Genomic DNA, 24,257 nt, shown 5'->3' with positions numbered 1-24,257 from the left:
CAAATATGTAAAAATATAATTTACAAGTAAGATGATTGGGGTTATGAGTCATTTTATAAAAGGATGCTTTAATTCTGGCAGAATGTATCACAGCAATGATTTTAAATATTAATCTCCTTGGTGGATTTAAAAGTTCTATTTATAACAAAACAGTGTCACCATAATAGATATCTGATTAAATTCCCGCAAAGAGAAAACTATCCCATTACAAGAGGCACGGTGTCCACAAGATAAACACAAATCAGGTGCTTAGAAGTACGGCTTTTCCCATCACTGAAACCTGTAAGAAACTTGGTCCATGGTGGTTTATAAATGAGGGGGTGGATTATATGGTATTACAAAGGTTTATAATAAAAGCAAAGACAAGTTTGTTCAAATGATGCTCTGAAAATGATTCAAAAGGCAAAGCCATCAGATCAAAGGATCTCCATGAAATGTGTTGTTACTGTCAACGTCACTAGTAATAGGCTGATCAAAGTCTTATGGAAAGAAGTGGTGGCTGGGGTAGACTTCATCCAACAGTAATGTGTTTGTATGTGTGTGTGTGTGTTGGGGAGGGTGTCAGCAGCAGCCTTCACCTGTAGTTGCTTCATTTTGAAAGACACATCAGGACAGATGTGAAGACACGAGTGTGTTCAGATGTGAGGAGACACTACATGTTGGGGACACACTGAGCCTGCACAAGGGAAGATGGGAAGAAAGGGTGGTGCTCATGTGGGTGTGGTGCCAATGCATAAAAAAGAAAAGTCCACGTAAGTCTGGGTAAAGGCCTGGTAACCATCTGCCCAGCGCTGAGTGTGAGGTTCTTATCCTCTCAGCCCAGCTGGCCTCTTCTGGCGGCACAGCTTGCAAGCGTCAGGCTCCGTGGCTCACATTGAAGACGATTCAAACTTGTCTTCTCTCCACGTGCTGATGAAACTTGAGGTTTCTTGAGGTTTACGTTAGTAGTATAATTTTGAGCTTTTGCTTGGTGGTATAGACAACTGCTTGTAACCCAAAAATGACTTGGTAGAAGTTCTGTACTGCATTACTATCTTTTAAAGACATGAATCCATCAGTTATCAACTAATAACTAACTTCACCTATTCGTTTGTGAGCCAGCCCTATCTAATTGTGAATCTCCATGTTCCCAACACTCTAAGCTGGGACTATACCTACAGAAAATAGAGAGAAATAATGGATAAATTTCAACATCAGATATGCAAGCAGGCCATAACAGGTGCTCAATAAATATTGAATGAATGACGGAAAGTTCCAAGAAAATCTTGTTTAAGAGAAGATTTATATAAAAGGGAGATGTTTAAGAGGATTTATGGCCAAGTATTAATATTTCATTATAATAACATGTCCAAGTAAGATGATGGACATGTTTAAGGACAGCAATGATCAGAATTATTCCTGTATAAAAATGTCTTATTTTCTCTTTCTTTCTCTTTCTCTTTTTGTTTTCCTTCTCCTCTTTCTTCTCTTGCATCCACACTAACGGGGGGAAGCATCTCACCCATGTGGGATCTGGGGATTCTGATTTAGCCATCAGCACTGGCCAGAAACAACAACAACCCAGAAATCATCTTGCGTAACAGACTGCATAGGCACAGCTTCACGCTGCATGTCACACTTGGATAGTTCGGTGTTTCAACAACTGAATGGAAAGTGTACAGCACCTTGGAGATGGCACTTAAAAATGGCTTTTACTTTGACTAAATGAGACTGTTTCCAACTAGCAGCAGGAAACCATTCATAATTTGTGCCATGACCTTTTCCTTTATTTATTTATCTTATTACAAACAATGCAAAGTCTAATTTACTACAAAAATATCACTAAAAAGAAAAGAAAGTAGGAAGCAAATTTCAAATAATTTAATATTCTAATTTTGGATTCCAGTTTTCTACTTTCTTTTGGTTTTGTTTTAGCGATAAGGAATATTGTGTGTGTGTGTGTGTGTGTGTGTGTGTGTGTGTGTGTGTTTGAGGGCTTGGGTGTTCTTTCCTGACTAATAGAAATACATCTCCTCTACCAAGTTTCTAAAATCTGGTTCCGTTCTTAACTGGAAGCAGGCACATAGGGTGGGCGGTTCACTCCCGTGGGGGTTCCGCACATTCACATGCTGTCTTGCTGTTTAGCTATAAGAAGAGCATCATGAACCTCTCCAGCCTTCACAAGGACCGCCCCATGGAGCCGCTGGACCTGGCTGTGTTCTGGGTGGAGTTCGTGATGAGGCACAAGGGGGCGCCGCACCTGCGCCCCGCGGCCCACGACCTCACCTGGTACCAGTACCACTCTTTGGACGTGATGGGCTTCCTTCTGGCCATTGTGCTGGCAGTTGTCTTCATCACATACAAATGCTGTGCTTTCGGCTGCCGGAAGTGCTTTGGGAAGAAAGCGCAGGTTAAGAAACCTCACAAATCTAAGGCACACTGAGAAGTGGGTGGGAAATGGGGTGACCCAAACTTGCAAAGAGAGCCAGTGTTCAATTCATGTGATTATGAAAGAAATATTCAGCCATAAACTAGGTACCCCAGAGTGTATTTTAAAATAAAACTATTGAATTGACAGTCACATCTGAAGGTAGAGATATGTGAATATGAGTTCGGCTCCATTGGGGATCTCTGATCTGGACTACACCTGTCATCTTTCAAATGACTTGCTGAGAGAGAGGGTTGGACAGGCCACCTTCACTCTCCACTACTTTTCTTTCTCAGAAATGGGGACTGGTTTGGGAGCCCAGGTCTCAGAGATGGTCCCCCAGCTGCTGCTGAAACCACAGTTCTAATATTGTCATCTGACTTCTGTAGATGGTTGTGCTCAATTCCTTCACCGATAATGGCAGCTTAATTTATGCTCATGCTTCACAGATGTCACTTGGTGTATTTAAAAAAGGAAATGTTTATTCTTGTAGGGCATAGTGCTTGAAATAAAGCAATGATGTAATTCCTTTATTTCAATAAATGAAATAAATGAAAGAGTCTTTCAAGAACGTGTGTTATGTCTGACTTTGGGGGAGAAGAATGGTGCACAAAATTGATGGGTGGCATCCTTGAAAGGATAATCATTGCTTGTGCCAAATGGATCTAAATTTGTGAAGCAGTGTCTGGCAAGTTTATTTTCTCTGATATTTTCCACAATGAATGACATATGAATTCTTAAAAATTATATTTCTAAAGTGTTCTTGTCTTCATTGTTGTTACATTTATTTGTTGTTAAATTGTGTGTTCTAATTATAAAGGTAGTGCATGATTATGACAGAAAATTTGAACAATATAGAGGTGCATGCATACACACACCAGAAAATAAAACTCTCCGGTAGTCACATTTCCCCAAAATACTGAACAGTCACCACTTTGGCAAATCCATATACATATAAAACATTGCAACTATAGCAAACACATCCAGTGCCTTTTTCTTCCCTTCTAACATTCCTTTTTCACTTTATCAGGAGTGTTCTCCCTAGGTTTTTGTATAACGTGTTTTTAGTGGCCAAGAAGTATCTGTCTACTGCATGGATACACTAGGATATATTTAATTGCTACTTCTGGGTGGATTCACTTTTATTTTCTTTTATATAAAAGGCCTCACTGAATAGCCTAGCTAGGTCTCAGCACATATTCATAAAGACATCCATGGGAAAGGGCTTTATAACACAATCAAATAGCTCCCAGGTGGCATTAATTTCCCTGCAACTTGCAGGTAGACAAAGGGCAGGCTAGGAGGGGCTCTAAGAGCCAGAGCCCGCAGGAGAGAAATGCAGGTGCAGTGGCAGAGATGGGCCCTTGGGTGTGAAGGGGATCTGAGTGCGGCACCACAGCGCTGCTTCCCTAGGCAAATGGTTTGAGATATTCGCAGACTGCGTCCAGAGAGGTTCTATCAGTGTGAGAGAGCCACGTCCCTACACCCTCTTCAGTACAAATATCTTGAAAAAACTATCAGTTTGATAGGTGAAAAGTGGGATCTTCTTGTAAATTTTCTTCCTCTTCTTCTTACTATTGGAGATTGTATTTTTCCTTCAAACTGATGAGCCACTTGTCTTTTCTGTTTGGAGAGTCCCCTTCGCCTGTGTTACTACAGGGGCAGCCGCCGAGGCCTCGTTAAGACTGTTCATTCCATTCATGAGGAGTGCTTCCGGCAGCCTGGACTTTCTCTACCTGCTCTTTGCCTTTCATTTCGTTCACACCTTGGCTTGTTTGCTGCTTTGTGTTACATACAGACATTTTAAATGTGTAGGCTTCAAACCGGAGCTGGGGTCCCGTGGATAGCTAGGTTCCTGACCGCAGCCCGTCATTCCTTTCCTAGGCTTCCGTTGGACACAGCTGTTCACCCCAGATCCCTCCCCATCTGAGTCCTGCAATGACTCGTGGACCGTGTCCGCCTCCTTCAGGGCCCTTCCCTGTCCACCCAGGGACCGTGTCCTGGCCTCTCTGCCCGCGGCTCCTTGCCGCCCCTACCTCTCAAGGGCCCTGGGCTGCTCTGACCTCCCACCAGCCCCTGCTCCTCTGCACCTTTGTGTTTCTAGCCCCTACGCCCTCTTGTTCAAAAGCAAGAAAACCAACTCAGGATACTAAGCAAAGAAGGGTCTTCTTGTAAGGTGACAGGCTAAGGTAGGACGTGAGGCTCACGGCCAAGCCTCTGTGGTGCTGGGTGGAGCCTCTGGCCTCTTCCGGTCTCTGCACGTCCTGCATCTGGCGTCCTCCACCCTCTTCTCTTGGCCTTCCCTGCTCCTCACTTCCCTGAGCCCTGGGCACTAAGGTCCCACAGGACCCACGGAAGATAGACTGGATTCTCGCCTACCCAGAGTTCTGAATTCCTGGGAGGAAAACGCTGATTGGTCCAGCTGTCTCCGCCTTGTCCAATCAGGAGTGTTGTGGGCGGGACTACACAGGAACACATTTACCCCAGGACCCTTAACTGTAGCCCCAGGGGTCAGGGAAGAACTCGAGAGAAGCCCCCAAATGTGTCCTGCACATACGTACATTATTTCCATTTTGTCCTCTTTCTGCCTTGGCTCACTCATGCATTTTAGCTCTCAGGTTTCTACAGACACAGTGTTTTCTCATTTTCAAGGTAGTTCCCATAGAAGCAGAGGTGGGGAGCTCTGCAGAGTGACAGCACATAGAAGTGGCTGATTCCATGAATGGATCGTATGTGAGGCAAATATTATTGTCATAATCTCAAAAACACAGGAAAGTATTTTCCTTTTGGAAAACGAAGCAGAGCCCACTTCTTCCTCCTTGACCTCATCGTCTTAGCGTCCTCTCCACATAAGGTGTTCAGGGGCACCTCACCTTTTGCCACGGCTTGTGCGCTCACTGTGTGTAAGTGGCCCCTCTCCCCACCCCTCCCGAGAGCCATCCCTTCCCAGTGTGACCTTGCAGCTCTTCTCATCAAAAGGAAGGATCTATTTCCCCACCTGTTGAGGCCCCGATGGCCTGTGACCTCAGCTGATGAAATGTGGCCGAGGGGACTGGTGCTACTCCATGTCTAGGCTGTTTCTCTTGCTCTCTTGGAAGCCCGCGCAGCTGCTATAGGAACAGCCTGGGTCAGCCCTGCTGCACACAGGAGGCGTGCGTCCCTGTCACCTCGTCACTCCAGCTAATAGCCTGCCAAGTGCCAGACACTTGGGGGAAGCCAGCCTTCACCCAGCCCACCAGCTGACTACAGATGCATGAGTGACCCCAGTTGTGCTTGGCTGAACGTGGCCCGGATCAACAGTGTCAGCTAAGTGAGCCAGAGTTCATGAACAGTAATTAATGGTTGTTTGAGTCATTAAGCTTTGAGGTGGCTTGTTACTCAACGATGGTTAACTGCTATATTCACTCCTGGCCCTAAATCCACACTATTTCACGTGCTGGGTCTTTGGAAGTTCAGAGGGACACCAGGGTCTACACACCCTTATATTCACCGCAGCATGGATAGGCCATTCCTAGCTGCACACAGCAAGCACACAGCCAGCGGCTGGGGAATTGCAAATATGTCCCTTGAATCATCTTTGAGAGAGAAAAGCAGGCCCAGATGGGACAGGAGCAGGTAGGGCAGAGGGGCCCTGGGAGCAGGGGCGTGTAATAACTGTCTTCTTGTGTCCGTCCCATCTGGGTTAGTATGTCTCCAAAGGGAAGAGAGAGGAATGATTCATGACGTGTGGGGCGGAGCAAAGATGGGAACCACCCAGATCCCTGGATGTTAGAAACAGGCCGCCGAGAGTAATGAGCCCCTGGTGCTACAGGTGTGCAAGCAGATGCCGTGGAACTCCCTCCCGGCAGATTACGCAAACTTCAAGTGGGAACTTTAAGCCGTCTTGGAGCAAGTGGCTCTGAGCCTTGAAATGCATGGAAAGGTTTCCAAAGGCCAATCCTTCATTGCTGGATCTGCCGATCTGGACCGTCTCTCAGCCACAGGGGGAGTCCTTTGAGTCCCACCCTTGGTTCAGGGAACCAGGGTCCTGCCTTCTTGTCTGTCCTTGAGGTTCTTTATCTCCCAAGTACTCTGCCAGTGGGAACCCCCTTCCCCACTCCGCAAGCCACACAGTCCTTCGGGCGGAGGAGGCCTGTCCCCAGGAACCCTGTCACCCCCACCTCCAGCTGCACTGCCACCGCCTCCCACTGTGGGTTCCTATGACTACATCGCCAGGGGGCTTGGATGTGACTCACCCGACTCCCACCACTTCCCTTTCCAGGCAGGCCACCCTACTTCACCACAGATGTGGTAACAGAATGTTTAATGACAACAATGTGGGGTGCTTACTGCAGGGGCCTGTGCATTCAAGGCCCTCAGCTGACACAGACTCAGGGAGGCAGCTGGATCTGAGAGTTCCAAGCGCCTGGGACTCAACAGTGATGATTCTGATGAAACCCCTCCAACCTGCCAGGAGACCCATTCCTTGTCTGAGTTACGAGTGAGGAGCCCACTGTCACTCTGACAACCCATCCTGCCACTGTCACATTCCTATTGATGTGTATTCGGTGAAGAACAGGGCTTTTTCTCATGGTGTATTTTTGTTCCATCCAGGAAAGGACACTGAGTAAAGGTCAGTATTTAGGTCACAAAGTGGATGTTTTAAGGATTTCCAGAAGGGGAAAGTGGAGGATGGTGAAGGGCCCTAGGACTGAGTTTGAGGATTGAGGAATATGGCACAGGAGAAGAAAGGATCTGGGGGCTCTTAATCCTCCATCCTGACAGCTGGGTTGTTGCTTGTCAACCTTTAAGAAGCTGCTGACACTGTGAGAGCCCCTCGAGGGGAAAGGTGGGAGGTGACAAGGTAGCTTTCTCATCAATCATTCGTTTCCAGTGTCTGGAAGAGGAGGGGGGAGGTCCTTCTTAACCAAGTGCATCAGTTAGCTATTGCTGTGCAACAGATTACCATGTACATAGTGGCTTACAACAATACCCATCCATTATCTTACAGTTTCCCTAAGTCAGGAGGCTGGGGTCTCACGGGCTGCACTCAAGGTGTCAGCTGGGCCACCTCCTTTCTGGAGCTCAGTTCTCTTCCAAGCTTCTGTGGTCGTTGGCAGGGTCCAGTTCTCCCTGTGGTTGTAGGACTGAGATCCTCCATTCCTTGTCACGTGGCTCCCTCCATAGGTAGTTTACATCATGGCTGATCACTTTTCAAGACCAGCAGAATGTCTCTCTCCAGTCTTCAAAGATGGAGTCTTGTCTGACATACTGAGGTCACGGCGGTGGCTCCCCGTCAGCTCTGCCCTAGTCCATTGGCTCTCACCACGTCTTAGGCTCTGTCCACCCTCAAGGGGAGGCAATTATACAGGGCATGACTCTTTGGGGTCCTCTTAGGGTGTGACAACACACCAACTACTTTACAAATATTGTTTATCTCTAAAGAGCTTGAGGAAGAGATGGAAGAAACAGCAGTAGACTCAGATGGGGACCTGGCAGAGGCAGCAGAGGACCTGGGACCTCTGGAACGATGACAGAGGTGAGTCACCCCTTCCCCACATTCCTGCCCCATCTGGGCCACCAACTCCTTGAGGGCAAGTCCTAGCCATCAACTGAGGTCTCAGTGCCTCCACCTGTACAGTGGACAGGAAGGTCCATGACCAATCACACCTCTGGCACAGCTAGAGCTGCACAGGGGTCAGGGCGGCCCGGGCACAGCAGCACTTCCTGTGATGCTCATCTCAGCCCCGCACCTATGCCACCTTTCCCTCACGTAGTTTCCAACAAGTCACAAACCTCCTCGACATCATGGACAGCGAGTCAACAGACAGGCACAGCTGGGGCTGGTTCTGACACGCGGAAAGCACTGGCCTCTGCGATCATCACGGAGAAGGCACTACGAAGCCCTCTGTGATGAATGCTCTCATCCGCTGCCTGCAGGTGCCCGAGGTAGGGCCTCCTCACCTTCAGTTGTGCTTCTGAGACTGGCCACGGGGCTCCTTGCGTCCATCCTGTCAGCACACGAGTGACTATCACAGGCACCAGGCTTGGTGCTGGGGTACAGAGATGGGCAACACCAGGAGTTTCCATCTTTCTGAGGAACAACTGGGGCCTGGGGCTTTCTCAATTTCGAAGCTCCTCTATATTCTGATCCAGTGGGCTTGGCAGCCATCTTCCCAGGGCATGTGAGCTGAGTTACAAGGATAATGAGCAGGAGTGAAGTAGGTGGACATGGAGCAGCAAAGACACCCAGACCCAGAGCACAGAGATGCGTGGCCAGTGAGACTTCCTAGCTGTGGTAGGGGGCTGGGCCAGAGGGCGGTGAAGGGGGCACTGGACGCGTAATGGAACTGGGGTGGGCCTTGCGTGGCTGGGCCGAGTGTGGACAGGAGCATCAGCACCCCCTAGAGGACTTCTTAGAATGCGGACTGCTGCTGGGCTCCAGCCCGAGAGGTTCTGGCTCAGTAGGTCCGTGGTGGGACCTGAGAACCGTTTATTCTGCCTGTAGTTGTTCTTTACTGCTGATCACAAGTCCTTTGCTGGGCATATGTAATGCTGGTATCTTCTCTCAGTGTCCATCTCATTTTTTCCCTCTCCTAAGAGTGCCTTTTCAAGAAAAGAGGTCCTTAACTTTAATAAAGTTCAATTTATAGGTTTTTGGCTATAAGGTCAATGCCCTTTCTGTCCCGTCTCAGAAATCTTTGACTACTCCAAAGTCATGACGATGTCCTCTTCTGTTTCCTTCTAAGTGTGTTTACATTACGTGTCACAGATGGATCCGCAATGTATCCAGGGTGATTTTCATCTTTGGTACAAGAGAGCAGTCGAGATCCATTTTCCCCTATGATCCCCTAATTGATCCAGTAAAATTTATTGAAGAGTTTATTAACCTCCCAATTCCTTGTTTGCCATGTCACTTTTATCACAAATCAAATGACTGTCTACGTGTGGTCTGTTTCTGGGCCTCATTCTACTCCATCAGTCTGTCTGTCTGTCCTTTCCTGTACCCAACTACACCCTCTTCATTACAGCTGCGTAGCTGGTGAAGCTGGCAGTTGGTCACCTAGTGATCTTGCCTCGCCTGTCCTTGCTGAGCAGCAGGGCTGGCAGGTCCTTGCACCATGCATCTGAAGACCTTTGGGGATTTTAAGGAAGAAGTGGATTTTTCAAGATTTGAATTTTTGAAAGTTGGTCTGGGTCACAGTGCAGCATAGAAGGGTGGCCAGACTGGGTGGGCAGCTGTCGCTGAAGTCATGAAAGTTGTGACAGTAGCTGTGGGAAGAACGGGTTACCTGGAGTTCCAAGGAGTCCGGCCCCACTCTCCCCACCCTGTGCTCCCTGCTCTCTCTGCCCCAGCTGCTCTGGCTTTGTTTCAGCCCCACTTGCTTCCATGCTCCTACCTGCCACTGGGCCTTTGCACATGTGATTCCATCTGCCTGACATTCTCTACCCATTTGAGTGTGCATTTGAACACATGACTTATTACAAATGTTTTTAAGTGGAAGTTCCCACAGCAGGAAGCATAAAATAAGCTCAGTCAGCTTCAATGTATATAGGTTTGTTTTCATTTGGCTGTTAATGTCTTATTTGACAAGTTTCCTAGTCATCACATTGGTTAGATATAAGAAATAAGGCTGTATAAAATAAGACAAATATGAGTGAATTTAGGATAGTATACAAGTAAGAGGAGAGTCTAGTATCTTTTAGATTGTAGCATGTATACCACGAATTCACAGAATATACACACTACTAGTTTCATGAACTCCAGGAACCTACAGGCCATGCATTTCAGCTTTCTATGCGGCAACAACACAAAACCTCCCCATAAAGGCCTTAGAACCCTACGGACTCTATGGCCGAGCCTGACTTCTTACTGCGGATGACATTCAAGGAAAAGAAAAAACTACTTCCACACACAGATCAAATAGGGTTTCCTTCTTTAATTAAATTAAAGCAACTACTGAGAGTCACAGAAGGAAAGAATTCTGAAGACTAATCAGTCTTCTGCTCCCAAACTCCTCACACACTGCACACAGCCTTATTATACATAATGCATCCTTCCATGATAAAATAAAATCAGCAACTGCATAGTAGTTCAAAGCCTCTGGATAACTTAGGACTATGATGATAAACTACCCAGAAGAATTAGATGGAAAAATCTAGGTAAAAGAATGTAATTTAGTGAGGCCTCGGCTAAGAGAAAGTGTAAGAGGGAAAAGGATGAATCGTGATTCCCGTCTCAGTGTCGTCTTCACAACAAAGGTCTGTGAAGACTTTATTTCGATAGGAATTTCATAGGGAAAAAGACAGTATACGAAAAAGCCTAAATAATGTGTAACCAAATTGACACAAATGATAATCAGAAGTCAAATATAGGGTATTGTTACTGAATGACTGGACAAGAAAGGGATTGGAGCTTTGAGAATGATGCATCAAATGGATCCCATGAACTGAGCAGTATTGTGAAAATAAAACAAATGAAAACACCTCACAAAAATCATACCTCACACCAAAGAAAAACCATGTCCTATAACTTCCACTCAGATTAACTGTGGTAATTTTGTCCTATAAAACAATCACCTCTTCAAAAGGAAAACATAGTGAGAAGTTTGATAATCTAACTCAATTAAAATATTATTGGAGAATTATCTTGCTTTCTTATCTTTCTCAAAACTTAGAATACCAAAATGTAACAGTCAAATATACAGGCAAAATGACCCTACAATTAAGATAATTGTTGGTACCAAGTGTTGTTTTTATGTTCTGCAATAAAACAGTCTCCCAGACATTTAATAGTATGTCACTTGGTAAGTGAAAGTGTCCACAAAGTAACAGCAGTGAGAAGACCTAAAAATTATGCTAGTGAAGAGTCTGGCTGAAAGAAACAAAAATATGGATCATTTTGATCCAACACTAATTTTATTACAAGTTCCTACAGAGCTGAATAAAATGCTGACACCACCACACAAAAATTCATTGAGTTGGCACACACACACGGACACACACACGCACACACCCATGTGGTCAGTCCTTACCTTCATGGCATACGGGCTGACGGGAGACATGGACACACACACACGCACACACCCATGTGGTAAGTCCTTACCTTCACGGCAGGGGTTTCTTCAAGCAATCGTCGAGGTCGTCTCTGGCTTTTTAACAGCGCGTCTCTGGTGCCCCTGCAGAGAATACAGTGTGTAGCCAAGAAAAGCATTTCTCTTAGACTCAGATCAAATGAAAAATTTCTTCATTTCTTTGAAAAAGGTACAATAAATCTGTCATCCTGTACTGTCCTCAACAAACTCAATTCCATCAACAAACTCAAGTTTTTGGCAAAAAGAAGCATTGTCCCAGCATTATATTAATGACTATTAACATTAACAGTTTGCCTTCTATTCCGTAATAGGATGGCCAAATGACATTTTTTAATTAACAGATTAATAACACTTTGTTTTAACATTATACAAATTTCATAAGCTATAATTAAAGGTGGAATTAAATTTTATTAAATGAAAACTTGTTCTCTGGAATTACTGGAGTTTCTAAGTTAAAAATCTGATTATACTGGAGAGGAAGGCTATCTCCTGAAATATTTATTAAGAAGGAACAAGAAGTTAATCAGGAATAAAACACATCTTAAAGCAGAAAAACTAAAAATAGCATATTTATCCTCTAATACTAGTGAAACTAAAATTACACAGTACATTTTAAAAAAAATTAGGTTGAACATGTTTTCATAAGCACTTCCACAAGACACTGAGAATTTCAAATTAATCACCAATTCAAGGAATAAAGTGATATAAAATCTTTGTAACTGATCCAAAGTATTAGTACATTTGTTAAACTATAGCAACATCTTAAAGTAACTTCCAATAACATAAAACACATAAACAACCCCAAAGGGCTTTCATTCCAAAATGGCAGAAAGGAGAGTTTGGGAAAAAATCAGAAGAATTCATCACATATTTTAAAGTAAATAAGGTCCAAACCATAGAATGGCATGCTGACACAGCACATTTTATCTCACTCACATCCTTTCCACACATAAAACAAAGTGCTGCCTGAGTAAGATATTTAATTATTCCTCTAGGTCCCACCCTTCACTTTTGTAAATACTGAATCAAAACAACTTTTCACATTTTATTAGTCCCAGGACCATTAGTTTAAGTGACTTACTTTTTGGACTCCTGTCTGCTCACACTCCTGACAAGTTTTCAGATAAAAACTCGGATTCTCTTCACTTCTTTTCTCATCTTCACGACCTGTGAGGAATAAAGCCAAAATTAGGGAGGCTCTTAATTCAAGAAGAAACATACTTTGTTTTGAGTCTAATTATAGATCACCAATTGAACCAAATTTTTGTTTAACTACATTCAGTTTGATGAAATCAAACCTCTTCCATAATCAGCAAAGGAATAAATCAACATTCTAAAAACATGTCTGAGGATTTAAGAGAAATAAGTTGTGATTTTTAAAAAGGTCATAGCATTCCCTGTGGTTAGTATATGACATCACCAGCACATCCTATTCCCGGATCATCATAAACGATGAGTTCCCTGAGGTCAGAGACCATCATGTTCATCTTCGTGTCCTTGTGCTTTAAAACAGAACTTCACCCATAATGGGGGACATTTAATTTCCTGAAGGAGTGTTTGTAACAACAATAGCAAATATGTCAAAGATTGCATTGTATTTATTTATAGAGCACCTCCGCATTTATTTTTGGTAATATATTATTTCAAGCATAACTTTAAGAGAAACACCAAAAACACAAGGACACACACACACCAGATACATGCTTTCAATCACCCCATTAGAGAACAATGTTGAACTCTCGAACAAAAAAATAGAACTATTGCCAAAGAGATGGAGACATTATAATGATAAAGAACTCCGTAATGATAAAGAACTCCATATTACGGCAGTGCTTACTACGAGAAGGGATGCTATCACTTTGAGTTTATGTTCCTCTGTCATTGTTAGGAGCCATACATCTTATAATTCTTCCTGTGATGTCCTTCTCCTTCTCCACTTGAGGAACTACATAAACTTCAGTTCAGATATAATCTCTCCTGTGAAACCTTCAATGATTTCTTCAGCTAAAACATAACCTGTTCTTCCTTGAGGTTCCCACCATACTTTGAAGGTAGGATCTCACTGGACTGTCACTAACTGCACGTGTAAGGCCGCTTCTTCTATAGTCTGACCTCCTCTCAGAGGACAGGGCCTTGCAGTATTTATACAGTGTTTTCTGTGCCTTGCAAGAGAGCCTGGCACACACAAGCCCTCCAATTCCTCTCACCAAAATAGTATTATCAACCTCATCCTGTTTCTTCAAGGCTCTTGGATTTAGCCTTAACAGCTTCTCTTACCTCCCATTAGTATCATTCATCCCTTATCCACTGAAGACATTGGCAACCAATTTACAATTTCTCTCCATCCTACGTTTTGCCATCACTGTGGGTGAGGTGGATGTCCACTTGAATAACCCATCTGATATTACATCCTCACTTCTTTCTTCCTCTTTTCTAATGACCTAATCTTTTCCATCTCAGCCACCCACAAGTCCAAGGTCACACTGTAGCCCTTGTCATCACTAATAATGACTCCATTTCTAAAGTCATGAATTCAAATACTCCACAATGAGATGACAACTTCCATCAACTTGCTTATTCAACTTCATCCACCACAACGGTCTGTCACTTCACTGAAACCACCAGTTCACTGACCCCTATCACCTTCTCGCAAATAGTTAGGCCTTTTCATTTTCCTTTTATCCAGTTTGTGTACATGATCAACACTTGCCAATACCTTAAACTCCCTCTGGTTAATCCTGGATGAAAGCAACATTCTGAGTCTTTTCTCACAGCACTCCAGTATGCAGGAAATACTTGACATTCTACAATAAATCCCCCAGGGCTAACCTTGACTGGCCTCTCTACACTTCCTAGCAACTCTACTGTACTTTCTTGATCAATACACTCTACAACGACTATTTTAAACCTTCGTGTGCTTTCCTAAAATGTCTGACCTTCTTCCTCTTTTTTTCAATTTCATGGAGAAAATAAATATCAGATAGGAACCATCATTTTTTATGACCACAAATACAAATTTGCTTGCATCCTCATCCTCTATTAATAAATAAAGTTATAAGGAATACCCCTATGGGGGATCACGGGAAGATGGCGGCATGAGAAGTTCAGAGGAAATCTCCTCCCCAAAAACATATATATTTATGAAAATACAATAAATACAACTATTCCTAAAAGAGACACCAGTGGATGCAGTACAACAGCCAGGATACATCTACATCTGTGAGAACTCAACATCACGTGAATGGGGTAAGATACAAGCCGCAGCCAGGCAGGACCTGAATGCTCCCCCACCCCAGAACCTGGTGGGAAGAAAGGTGTCAGAACAGGGAGGGAGTGAAAGCCCAGGACTGCTAAACAACCAGCTCTAGAAACCCACACCCGGAGTGCAGACACAAGGTGCACAGGGTGCTGGATATTAGAGAAACGGAAAAGCAAAACCTGTGGCAGGTCCCCACAACCAGTGCCCCTGAGACAAAAGAAAAGTGACTGCTTTCTGCAAGTCTTAAAGAGACAGGGACCCCATAGCTTGAAGAAGTCTTCCCAGCACAGTTAGCCAGCAACTGTGAATCCCGGGGAACCTTAGGCACCCTAAACCCTGGGGAGGCAGCACAGCTCTGAAGCCCCTCACGGCACTAAGTAGCCTGCCAGTCATTCCTCCAACTGGCGTGGACCCTGACATACTGGCCCAGTAGCGGGAGAGTCGCAGCGTGTGCCAGGGGCAGCGGCGCCAGAAGGGACTGGGAGCAGATCGCGTGTGCCAACGGTGCCAGAGGGGACCAGGAGAGGCTTGTGCAAGCCTGCAGCAGTGGCAACTGAACAGCCCGGGTGCGGCTCACGGGCACCGGCGGCAGTGAAGCCAGAGGAGCCCAGTAGAGGCCCGTGCGGGAGAGCCCTGCATGCACATGCAGCAGAGCCAGAGGGAGCAGGCGTGCTTCCAGCAGCTGACTGGAATCCCAGCCCAATGCACAGCCGCCTGGGCCAGACCCAAAGGCCACTGCTGGCATACAGTTGCCTGGCAGGGGCACCGCTATCACGGAGGAGCGCACCTGGCGTGCCTGCCACTCCCCGCAGGGCTCCACACCTCTCTGATGGAGACACCACACACAGCAGCTTAGGAGACTAACCCAGTGGCTGCCCCAGGAGCGCAGGTAACCACCACACGCAGCGGAGAAGGGCAAGGCATCCAGCAAGCAGGAAAGGACTTTCTTCTCCCAGCTGACACACCTGCACCCTGCCTACAGCCACCACTATCACCATGAAAAGGCAAAAAAATTTAGTCCAGTCCAAGATATTTCAGACAACACCTGAGAGAGAATCTGCAGAGACAGACCTAACCAGTCCACCTGAAAAAGAATTCAAAATAAAAATCATAAACATGCTGACAGAGCTGCAGAGAAATATGCAAGAGCTAAGGGATGAAGTCTGGAGGGAGATTACAGAGGTGAAACAAACTCTGGAAGGATTTATGAGCAGAATGGATAAGATGCAGGAGGCCATTGATGGAATACAAACCAGAGAACAGGAATGCACAAAAGCTGATGCAGAGAGAGATAAAAGGATCTCCAGGAATGAAAGAATATTAAGAGTACTGTGTGACCAATCCAAAAGGAACAATATCTGCATTATAGAGGTACCAGAAGAAGAAGAGAGCAAAAAAGGGATAGAAAGTGTCTTTGAAGAAATAATTGCTGAGAACTTCCCCAAATTGGGGGAGGAAATAGTTGCTCAGACTATGGAGTCACACAGAACTACCAAGAGATGAGACCCAAAGAGGACAACACCAAGACACATAATAATTAAAATGGCAAAGATCAAGGACAAGGACAGAGTATTAAAGGCAGCCAGAGAGAGAAAAAAGGTCACCTACAAAGGAAAACCCATCAGGTTATCATCAGACTTCTCAACAGAAACCTTACAGGCCAGAAGAGAATGGCATGATATATTTAATGCAATGAAACAGAAGGGGCTTGAACCAAGGATACTGTATCCAGCACGATTATCATTTAAATATGAAGGAGGGATTAAACAATTCCCAGACAAGCAAAAGTGAGGGAATTTGCCTCCCACAAACCACCTCTACAGGGCATCTTACAGGGACTGCTCTAGATGGGAGCACTCCTAAAAAGAGCACAGAACAAAACACCCAACCTATGAAGAATGGAGGAGGAGGAATAAGAAGGGAGAGAAATAATCATCAGACTGTGTTTATAACAGCTCAATAAGTGAGTTAAGTCAGACAGCAAGGTAGTAAAGAAGCTAACCTTGAACCTTTGGTAACCACGAATCTAAAGCCTGCAATGGCAATAAGTACATATCTTTCAATAATCACCCTAAGTGTAAATGGAATGAATGCACCAATCAAAAGACACAGAGTAATAGAATGGATAAAAAAGCAAGACCCATCTATATGCTGCTTACAAGAGACTCACCTCAAACCCAAAGACATGCACAGATTAAAAGTCAAGGGATGGAAAAAGATATTTCATGCAAACAACAGAGAGAAAAAAGCAGGTGTTGCAATACTAGTATTAGACAAAATAGACTTCAAAATAAAGAAATTAACAAGAGATAAAGAAGGACATTACATAATGACAAAGGGCTCAGTCCAACAAGAGGATATAACCATTATAAACATATATGCACCCAATACAGGAGCACCAATATATGTGAAACAAATACTAACAGAATTAAAGGGGGAAATAGAATGCAATGCATTCATTTGGGGAGACTTCAACACACCACTTACTCCAAAGGACAGATCCACCAGACAGAAAATAAGGACACAGAGGCACTGAACAACACACTAGAACAGATGGACCCAATAGACATCTATAGAACTCTACATCCAAAAGCGACAGGATACACATTCTTCTCAAGTGCACATGGAACATTCTCCAGAATAGACCACATACTAGGCCACAAAAAGAGCCTCAGTAAATTCCAAAAGATTGAAATCCTACCAACCAACTTTTCAGACCACAAAGGCATAAAACTAGAAATAAATTGTACATAGAAAGCAAAAAGGCTCAAAAACACATGGAGGTTTAACAACATGCTCCTAAATAATCAATGGATCAACGACCAAATTAAAATGTAGACCCAGCAATATATGGAAACAAATGACAACAACAACACAAAGCCCCAACTACTGTGGGATGCAGCAAAAGCAGTCTTAAGAGGAAAGTATATAGCAATCCAGGCATATTTAAAAAAGGAAGAACAGTCCCAAATGAAGAGTCTAATGTCACAATTATTGAAAATTGAAAAAAGAAGAACAAATGAGGCCTAACGTCAGCAGACGGAGGGACATAATAAAGATCAGAGAAGAAATAAATAAAATTGAGAAGAATAAAACAATGGAAAAAATCAATGAAACCAAGAGCTGCTTCGTCGAGAAAATAAACAAACTAGATAAGCCTCTAGCCAACTTTTTTAAGAGAAAAAGAGAGTCAACACACATCAACAGAATCAGAAACGAGAAAGGAAAATCACGACGGACCCCACAGAAATACAAAGAATTATTAGAGAATACTATGAAAACCTATATGCTAACAAGCTGGAAAACCTAGGAGAAATGGACAACTACCTAGAAAAATACAACCTTCCAAGACTGACCCAGAAAGAAACAGATAATCTAAACAGACCAATTACGAGCAACGAAATTGAATCAGTAATCAAAATGCTACCCAAGAACAAAACCCCAGGGCCAGATGGATTTACCTCCGAATGTTATCATTTACAAATCTTGTAACGATCTGGTGTATAACAAGGACTTGATCAGGCACCTGAATGACACTTCCTTTGATGTGGTTTTAACCGATCCTGTGTTCCCATGCGGGGCATTGCTGGCTGAGTACCTATCGATTCCTGCTGTGTATTTTTTGCGTGCCATTCCATGTGAATTAGATTTTGAGGGCACATAGTGCCCAAAGCCTTACTCATATGTTCCTAGATTTTTAACACAAAATTCAGACCACATGACATTCCTGCAAAGGGTAAAGAACATGCTTTACCCTCTGGTCCTGATATACGTTTGCCAATTTTCTTATGGTCCTTATTCAAGCCTTGCTTCTGAAATTCTTCAAAGAGAGGTGTCGCTGGTGGATGTTCTCGGCTCTGCATCGCTGTGGTTGTTCAGAGCAGACTTTGTGTGCAACTACCCCAGGCCAATCATGCCAAACATGCCATGCATTGGGGGTATAAACTGTGTCAACAGGAATCCCTTATCTCAGGTCTGTATCAGTTTCAATCAGTGTTCCAGGGGGAACACATTTTCTTTAAACCTTTCTTCCAGGTGCTTATTATCTACCAATCTTTGTATAGATTTCTACTTTTTATTATCCTTCTAACAGTCTTTGATAAGTTGTTAAAGTGCCTCCACTGGTGGAGTAAAGCTCTGCATTGGTCACCAAGCAAAATGAGAGGCACAAGGGAGGGTCAATGGCAGGACTGACAAGCAAGGGTGTCATTCAACCAAGATCGTCCCTTTTGTAAAGGCACTGTCTTCGTGGCTGTGCACTCTTCTCCAGCTGTGCAGCTGCAGGGAAATTGAACTGGGAACTGATCCAGCGGGGTGTTTTGCTTGTGGGTGTTCATTAGGAGGATAGAGGAACTAGCGCATTGCATTTGTTGACATGATAGTTGTTAGCGGTCCTATCTCGGAAGGGACTAAGGTATGACCACAGGAGACACAAACACCCAAAGGAAGCGGAAGTTTAAAAGAAATCAAAAAATAACTGCAAGGGAGACCATGCTGGGGAAGATGGGAGCTCTGTGATGGGAGAAAGAAATAATTGAGTCCAGTTTTCCAGAGATGAGCTGCGCTGACAAGACGTTTCCTGACCAAGAGTTGGTGTCTGGCGTGTAATATGGGGACGTCCCAGGGATGGACTGCGTATCAGATGGCTCTTCTCCTTGGGATGCTGAAGTCAACGAAGGAGAGTGGAAGGGCTTAGGGAAGAGATAACACTATGAGCCTGTAAACCCAGTCAAGGTGGGAACAGCGATGAAATTAGTCTAAAAGCTGATGGGCTCCTTAGAAGGGTCTGATCATAGCACCAATCCCACCCAATCCCACCATAAGATTCCATGGGAGGAAATAGCGTCAGAGGCAGCTTTTAACCCTGAATATTTGGGTTTAATTGAAATAGGCCTTTTGGGAACTGTTTTCTTTAGCCACTGAGTTAGCCATCTTTTTTTGCCTATTTATGCTGTTTTCACTTAGTACTAACTTTTGTGACTCTAGATCTTTTATAGTTTTTGTAGTTTTACTTCTGTATACCTCTTTTTATTAATGTGAATATTAGTGCAAAGGACTCTAACATCACATTTCTTTTTGCCAAAGCCACAGGAATCAATTCTACTTGCTTTTTTCCTTTATGCAATACATTTATTCACTTCTAAAATATATATGTTCTATTAGATTTATAAAACTTGAAGAATAGGAAGTCATTTAAAGAGGAATTTTTGCTCTTTAAGTTTTTCTATGTGAACATATTATGTAGAGTTAACTGCATTGGTTCAAATCCTCACACCCATTTTTCTAACCGAATGACCAGAATGGGCAGGTGACCTAATCATTTTGGCCTCAATACTGTCAATATGAACACACAATGAATATTATCTATTATTATTATTTAAAAGGTGCCAAGCAGGACAACATATGTCATCTGGAGAACTTTAGACATGCTTATACCAGTATTTTTGGTCCATGAACATCATTTATACTTAAATTCTCAAGTATTATACACTATAGGTGAACTGTTATCATTTTCCACTAAACTCTTTTTCACTTTGAGATTTTGTCATTCTTTATATTTTCGTTTGGTGTACTCTTATGTGTGACTCCTCTAGTTTATGGAAATTCTCTCCAAATAGGAAAGATCAAAGTTAGAGGCTTTTTACTCTGTTGATTTTTTAAATACATAAATTAAAAAAAAATTTTTTTTATTTCATTATCCAATTTGTATATTTTATCAGCTGTACATTTGGTATCATATTCAAGAAATCACTTGGCAAATTCAATGTCATCAAACTTCATCCTCTGTTTTCTTCTCATTTTATAGTTTTAGGTTTTATATTTACATCTTTGATCCACTTGGAGCTAATTTTTATAGATGGTGTCAGGTAAGACCCCAACTTCATTCTGCATGTGGTTATCCAGTTTTCCCAGCACTATTTATTAAAAAGACTGTCTTTTTTCCTTTGAGCAAAAATCATTTGACCATTTAGATGAAGTCTCTCTCTCTACTTTTAACTTAAAAACAAAACCATATAAAAGTTTCCTTACTGATGGCTTTTGATGTAAGAACTCTGTCCATTACACAGTATGTATACTTTGATTCCTAACATTTAGTGTAGCACATTCTATTGACATGTTACCTTTTTCCCTTTTTTAAACAAGTTTCATTCTTTGACAAGAGGGGAATGCGCTGGTATTTTCTGCTTTCCTGTAATGCAGTAGAGCATCTTCACCTCTGACTCTACCTAGTTCTTCCACATATAAAGACCCTTGTGATTACATCAAGCCCACCCAGATACTCCAAGAGAATCCTTTCATCACAGGATCCTTTGTTCAGTCTCATCTGCAGAGTCCCTGTTGCCACATCAAATAACGTAGTCACAGGTTCCAGGGATTAGGATGGGGACATTTTTCTGCCTACCACACAAAGTAAACCCCAAACCACATCTTACTGAACACTTGGACGTTTTCCTCTGAAATCAACAAAATTTATGTTCTAGCTTCTTTGGGAACATCCGTCACCTATAGATTTTTTCATTTTCCAGGCTCTGTTGCAAACCTTTCCTTAGAGACGACCAAGGGCACACATGCCATGCCTAAAAGGGTTCTCACGGGGGTAATAAAACCGGACTGAGAGGAAGCGAGTCTCTCAGATGTGCATATGTTGCCCCAAGCAGTATTCCAAGCTTCCCAGTATTCCTGCCTTTTGTCAACTTTATCTGAAATGAGATACATCCTGAGCATGGCACTGGGGTTGTACAGGGTAGCCATCAGATTTGTATTAAAATTTTCAGTCATCATTTTTATTGCTAAAGTCAAGTGACCTGATTGAAAACGGTCCTAAAGGATACTATAAACAACCCTATAACCACGATGAATTCACTTTTTTCTCTCCAACCTTTGCAGGGAATGTGTTCTTTGTGACACTGACTTTAGTCCAACGAAACTGATTTCAGACCTCTGACTTCCAGCTCTTTAAGAGTACTGTTTTAAGTCACCAAGTTTGTGGGTAGTTTACTACAACAGCCATAAGAATCTAATACATCTACTTTGCCGGGTTTACCCGTTTTTAGAAGCCTAGGCTTCACAGTCAATTCAAACGGTCACTTCCTACTATGTCACCAGCATTTACGTGGCACTAAAAACCATTCGTTAAGCCAGCCGTACTAACATATTCCTATCTTTTATTATTGTGTGCTATAAACGGAAGAAAATGATTATTTTGGCAACTTTAACCAGAGAAAACTACCTGCCTCACATTTCAGACGAAATAGAAAGAGGACATTATCTTAAGACATTTTTGAAATCTATGGTGGCGACTTTGGAGGTGCTGTGGCGAACGTTCTGTTCTATCATTATAAAATAATCACTGTCTACCTCTGGATTGTATTAAATAAACAGCAAAGCGCATATTTACAACAGGTTTAAAGCCAAACAGAGGTCCTATTCGTGTGGTCCCAAGAAGGAGTAGTAGGTGCGGCATGAACTGTTCATGAACTTTGGGTACACTTGTTCTGAAAGCAGAGCTCACTTGCGATCTTCAAAACAACGCCCTGCTACGCCTCCGTGTGCTTTCAGTTACAGGTGGCCTGGAATTAGTGTCAGGGCGCGACAACTGCTCTCTGCCATTTACTGGCAGGGACTTCAAGTCTCCGCCTTCTTCCGCTTTCATCCGCTCTTGGCCATTCTCAACAGTTCTGTTGGCGGTGATCTTTTTGCCATTAATGATTTTGGTGGAAGTCGACACGGATTTGAAATTGCACCTCCCCCCACTGCCACGTGACGTGGACACAGATGACAGGCCCCCGTCCCTCAGAGACCCGCAGGAGACCAACCTGGTATCAAAAGAGGGAGAACCAACGCCAAACGCCGGGGAGCCACCGAAGGTGGAGAAAAGGCGTGTAGCTTTTTCTGCTTCTCCTTCTGCTTCTGCGGGAGCTTCTTGACCCCTCAAAATATCTGCATGTGGGTCTCCAAAGGGGTCAAATGAAAGTGGGTCTCGGCCCCCAAAGAACTCCCTGCAGAAGTCGGTGGGGTCGCGGGGGGGTGAAGGCGTCCACGGATGGGCCCTCGCCGCCGCCGCCCGCAGCCGCTGCCTCGCCGTGGCGGTCGGGGTCGTCCCTTTTCTGGGCATCCGACAGCACCTCGTAGGCCGCCTCCTTGTTCCCAGGGTTTCCGTCGGGGAGCCACTTGGGCGCCAGTGTGCGGTCGGCCTTCCTGATGCCCTCCGGCGAGGCCCGGCGGGGCACGCCCAGCACCTGGTAGTGGTCCAGCATGTCGGCGGCCGGGGAGGCCCAGCGGCCACGCGCTCCACAAGGGCCGCATCCGGGCGGGCGTGAGCGCGACGCGGCCCGGCCGCCGGGGAAGGGCGCCCCTGTGGCGCAGCGCCCGCCTCCCTGGGTCAGGCCGCCTCCCGGAAGGCCTCGACTGGGGATTCGCCCCACTCCCTGCGCGGCTCTCTGTGACGTCTACACGCAGGAGCAGAAGTCCCGCCCACCCCGAGACCCGCCCACGCGGGCTCCTCCCACCTGGCCGGCCGTGATCTCCAAAGCCGACTGGGAATAGAGTGAGGGCTGCCTTAGAAAATGATTCTCTTGAAGGAGGCTTTATGTCAGGCTTACCCTGGGCGCTGCTGCAGGGAAGAGCCAGGGGAGGGAGTTCGATCTGATCCAGAGTTCAAGGACGGTCCTATCATTTGTCAAGGGCAGTTTTCCAAAGTTTTGGACCTGGGGACACTTTTGCTTTTGTTTATGTGGCTTGTACCTATCAGTACTTACTCCGTTAGAAATTAGAACAATCAAAAACATTCACTAAGCAATTCCCTGACAATAAACCCATTACACGCTGACTTCAGATATATTTTTTATGGGAAAATATTTTTCAGAACTGAAAAATTTAGTCAAGAGTGACTTCATTTTGCATTTCTGGCTTAATAGAAGAGAGCTGGATTCTTATATCTGTGTCTGCTTTCAATCTGTTGCTATATCCCATTTCATGTCGTAAACTGGGATACTTGTCTGTCCACCTAGGATAGAATGAGAGTGAAAAAGGCAAATATCACTATTACTGAAATAGTTTTGACCTTGCAAAATTCCCAGAAAAAATTCTTGGGTATCCCCGGTGCCCTGATCGATGTTTGGGAACTGCTGGTCTCGTATATCAAAATAATTCCAATTTGCAGGCCATGTTCATAGCGCCATGGGTCAATGGGGTACACTGGTTATTTCCAATAAACCGCTGTATCATGATCAGTTTTTTTTTTTGGCATTTGCTAATATCTGACATGTACATATGGTGACAGAGACAGTATATTCTGTGTATGTATCAAAGCAGAGAATATAGGGTGACATGTAAGGCAACACCAGTAAAGGTCACTTAGTTCTAAGAGGAAGAAAGGGAAAGTGGCCCCAAAAGAGTGCTGTAAATCCCCAGAACAAGCTGCTGCCGTGACCCTGAGAGACCCTCAGCCCTGGACGGGGCACTTCCTAAGCACATGGTAAGCAGCAGCAGGGAGCTGACTGGTCGCAGAGTCCAC

General features: G+C 44.2%; 1 protein-coding gene and 2 pseudogenes across 2 annotated transcripts in view; 2 read left to right on the top strand and 1 right to left on the bottom strand.

Annotated features, from left to right (window-relative positions):
• LOC140843053 (UDP-glucuronosyltransferase 1A1-like) overlaps nt 1-2,451 on the top strand; it is a 35,523-nt gene extending 33,072 nt beyond the window's left edge. For both annotated transcript variants that reach the window (XM_073217958.1, XM_073217957.1), the window contains exon 5: nt 2,125-2,451. In XM_073217958.1, the coding sequence (XP_073074059.1) occupies nt 2,125-2,422 (298 nt within the window). In that variant the 3' untranslated portion in view covers nt 2,423-2,451. The remainder of the gene's footprint in view (nt 1-2,124) is intronic.
• LOC140844918 (dnaJ homolog subfamily B member 6-like) lies at nt 49-23,188 on the bottom strand (annotated as a pseudogene).
• Nucleotides 18,071-19,033, top strand: LOC140844856 (UDP-glucuronosyltransferase 1A4 pseudogene; annotated as a pseudogene).
• Nucleotides 23,189-24,257: the final 1,069 nt, after the last annotated feature.

Source organism: Manis javanica, chromosome 12 (assembly GCF_040802235.1).
Source record: "Manis javanica isolate MJ-LG chromosome 12, MJ_LKY, whole genome shotgun sequence".
Classification (NCBI taxonomy): Eukaryota; Metazoa; Chordata; class Mammalia; order Pholidota; family Manidae; genus Manis; species Manis javanica.
The sequence above is the reverse complement of the archived record's forward strand: the minus strand, read 5'-3'. Positions and strand labels throughout refer to the sequence as shown.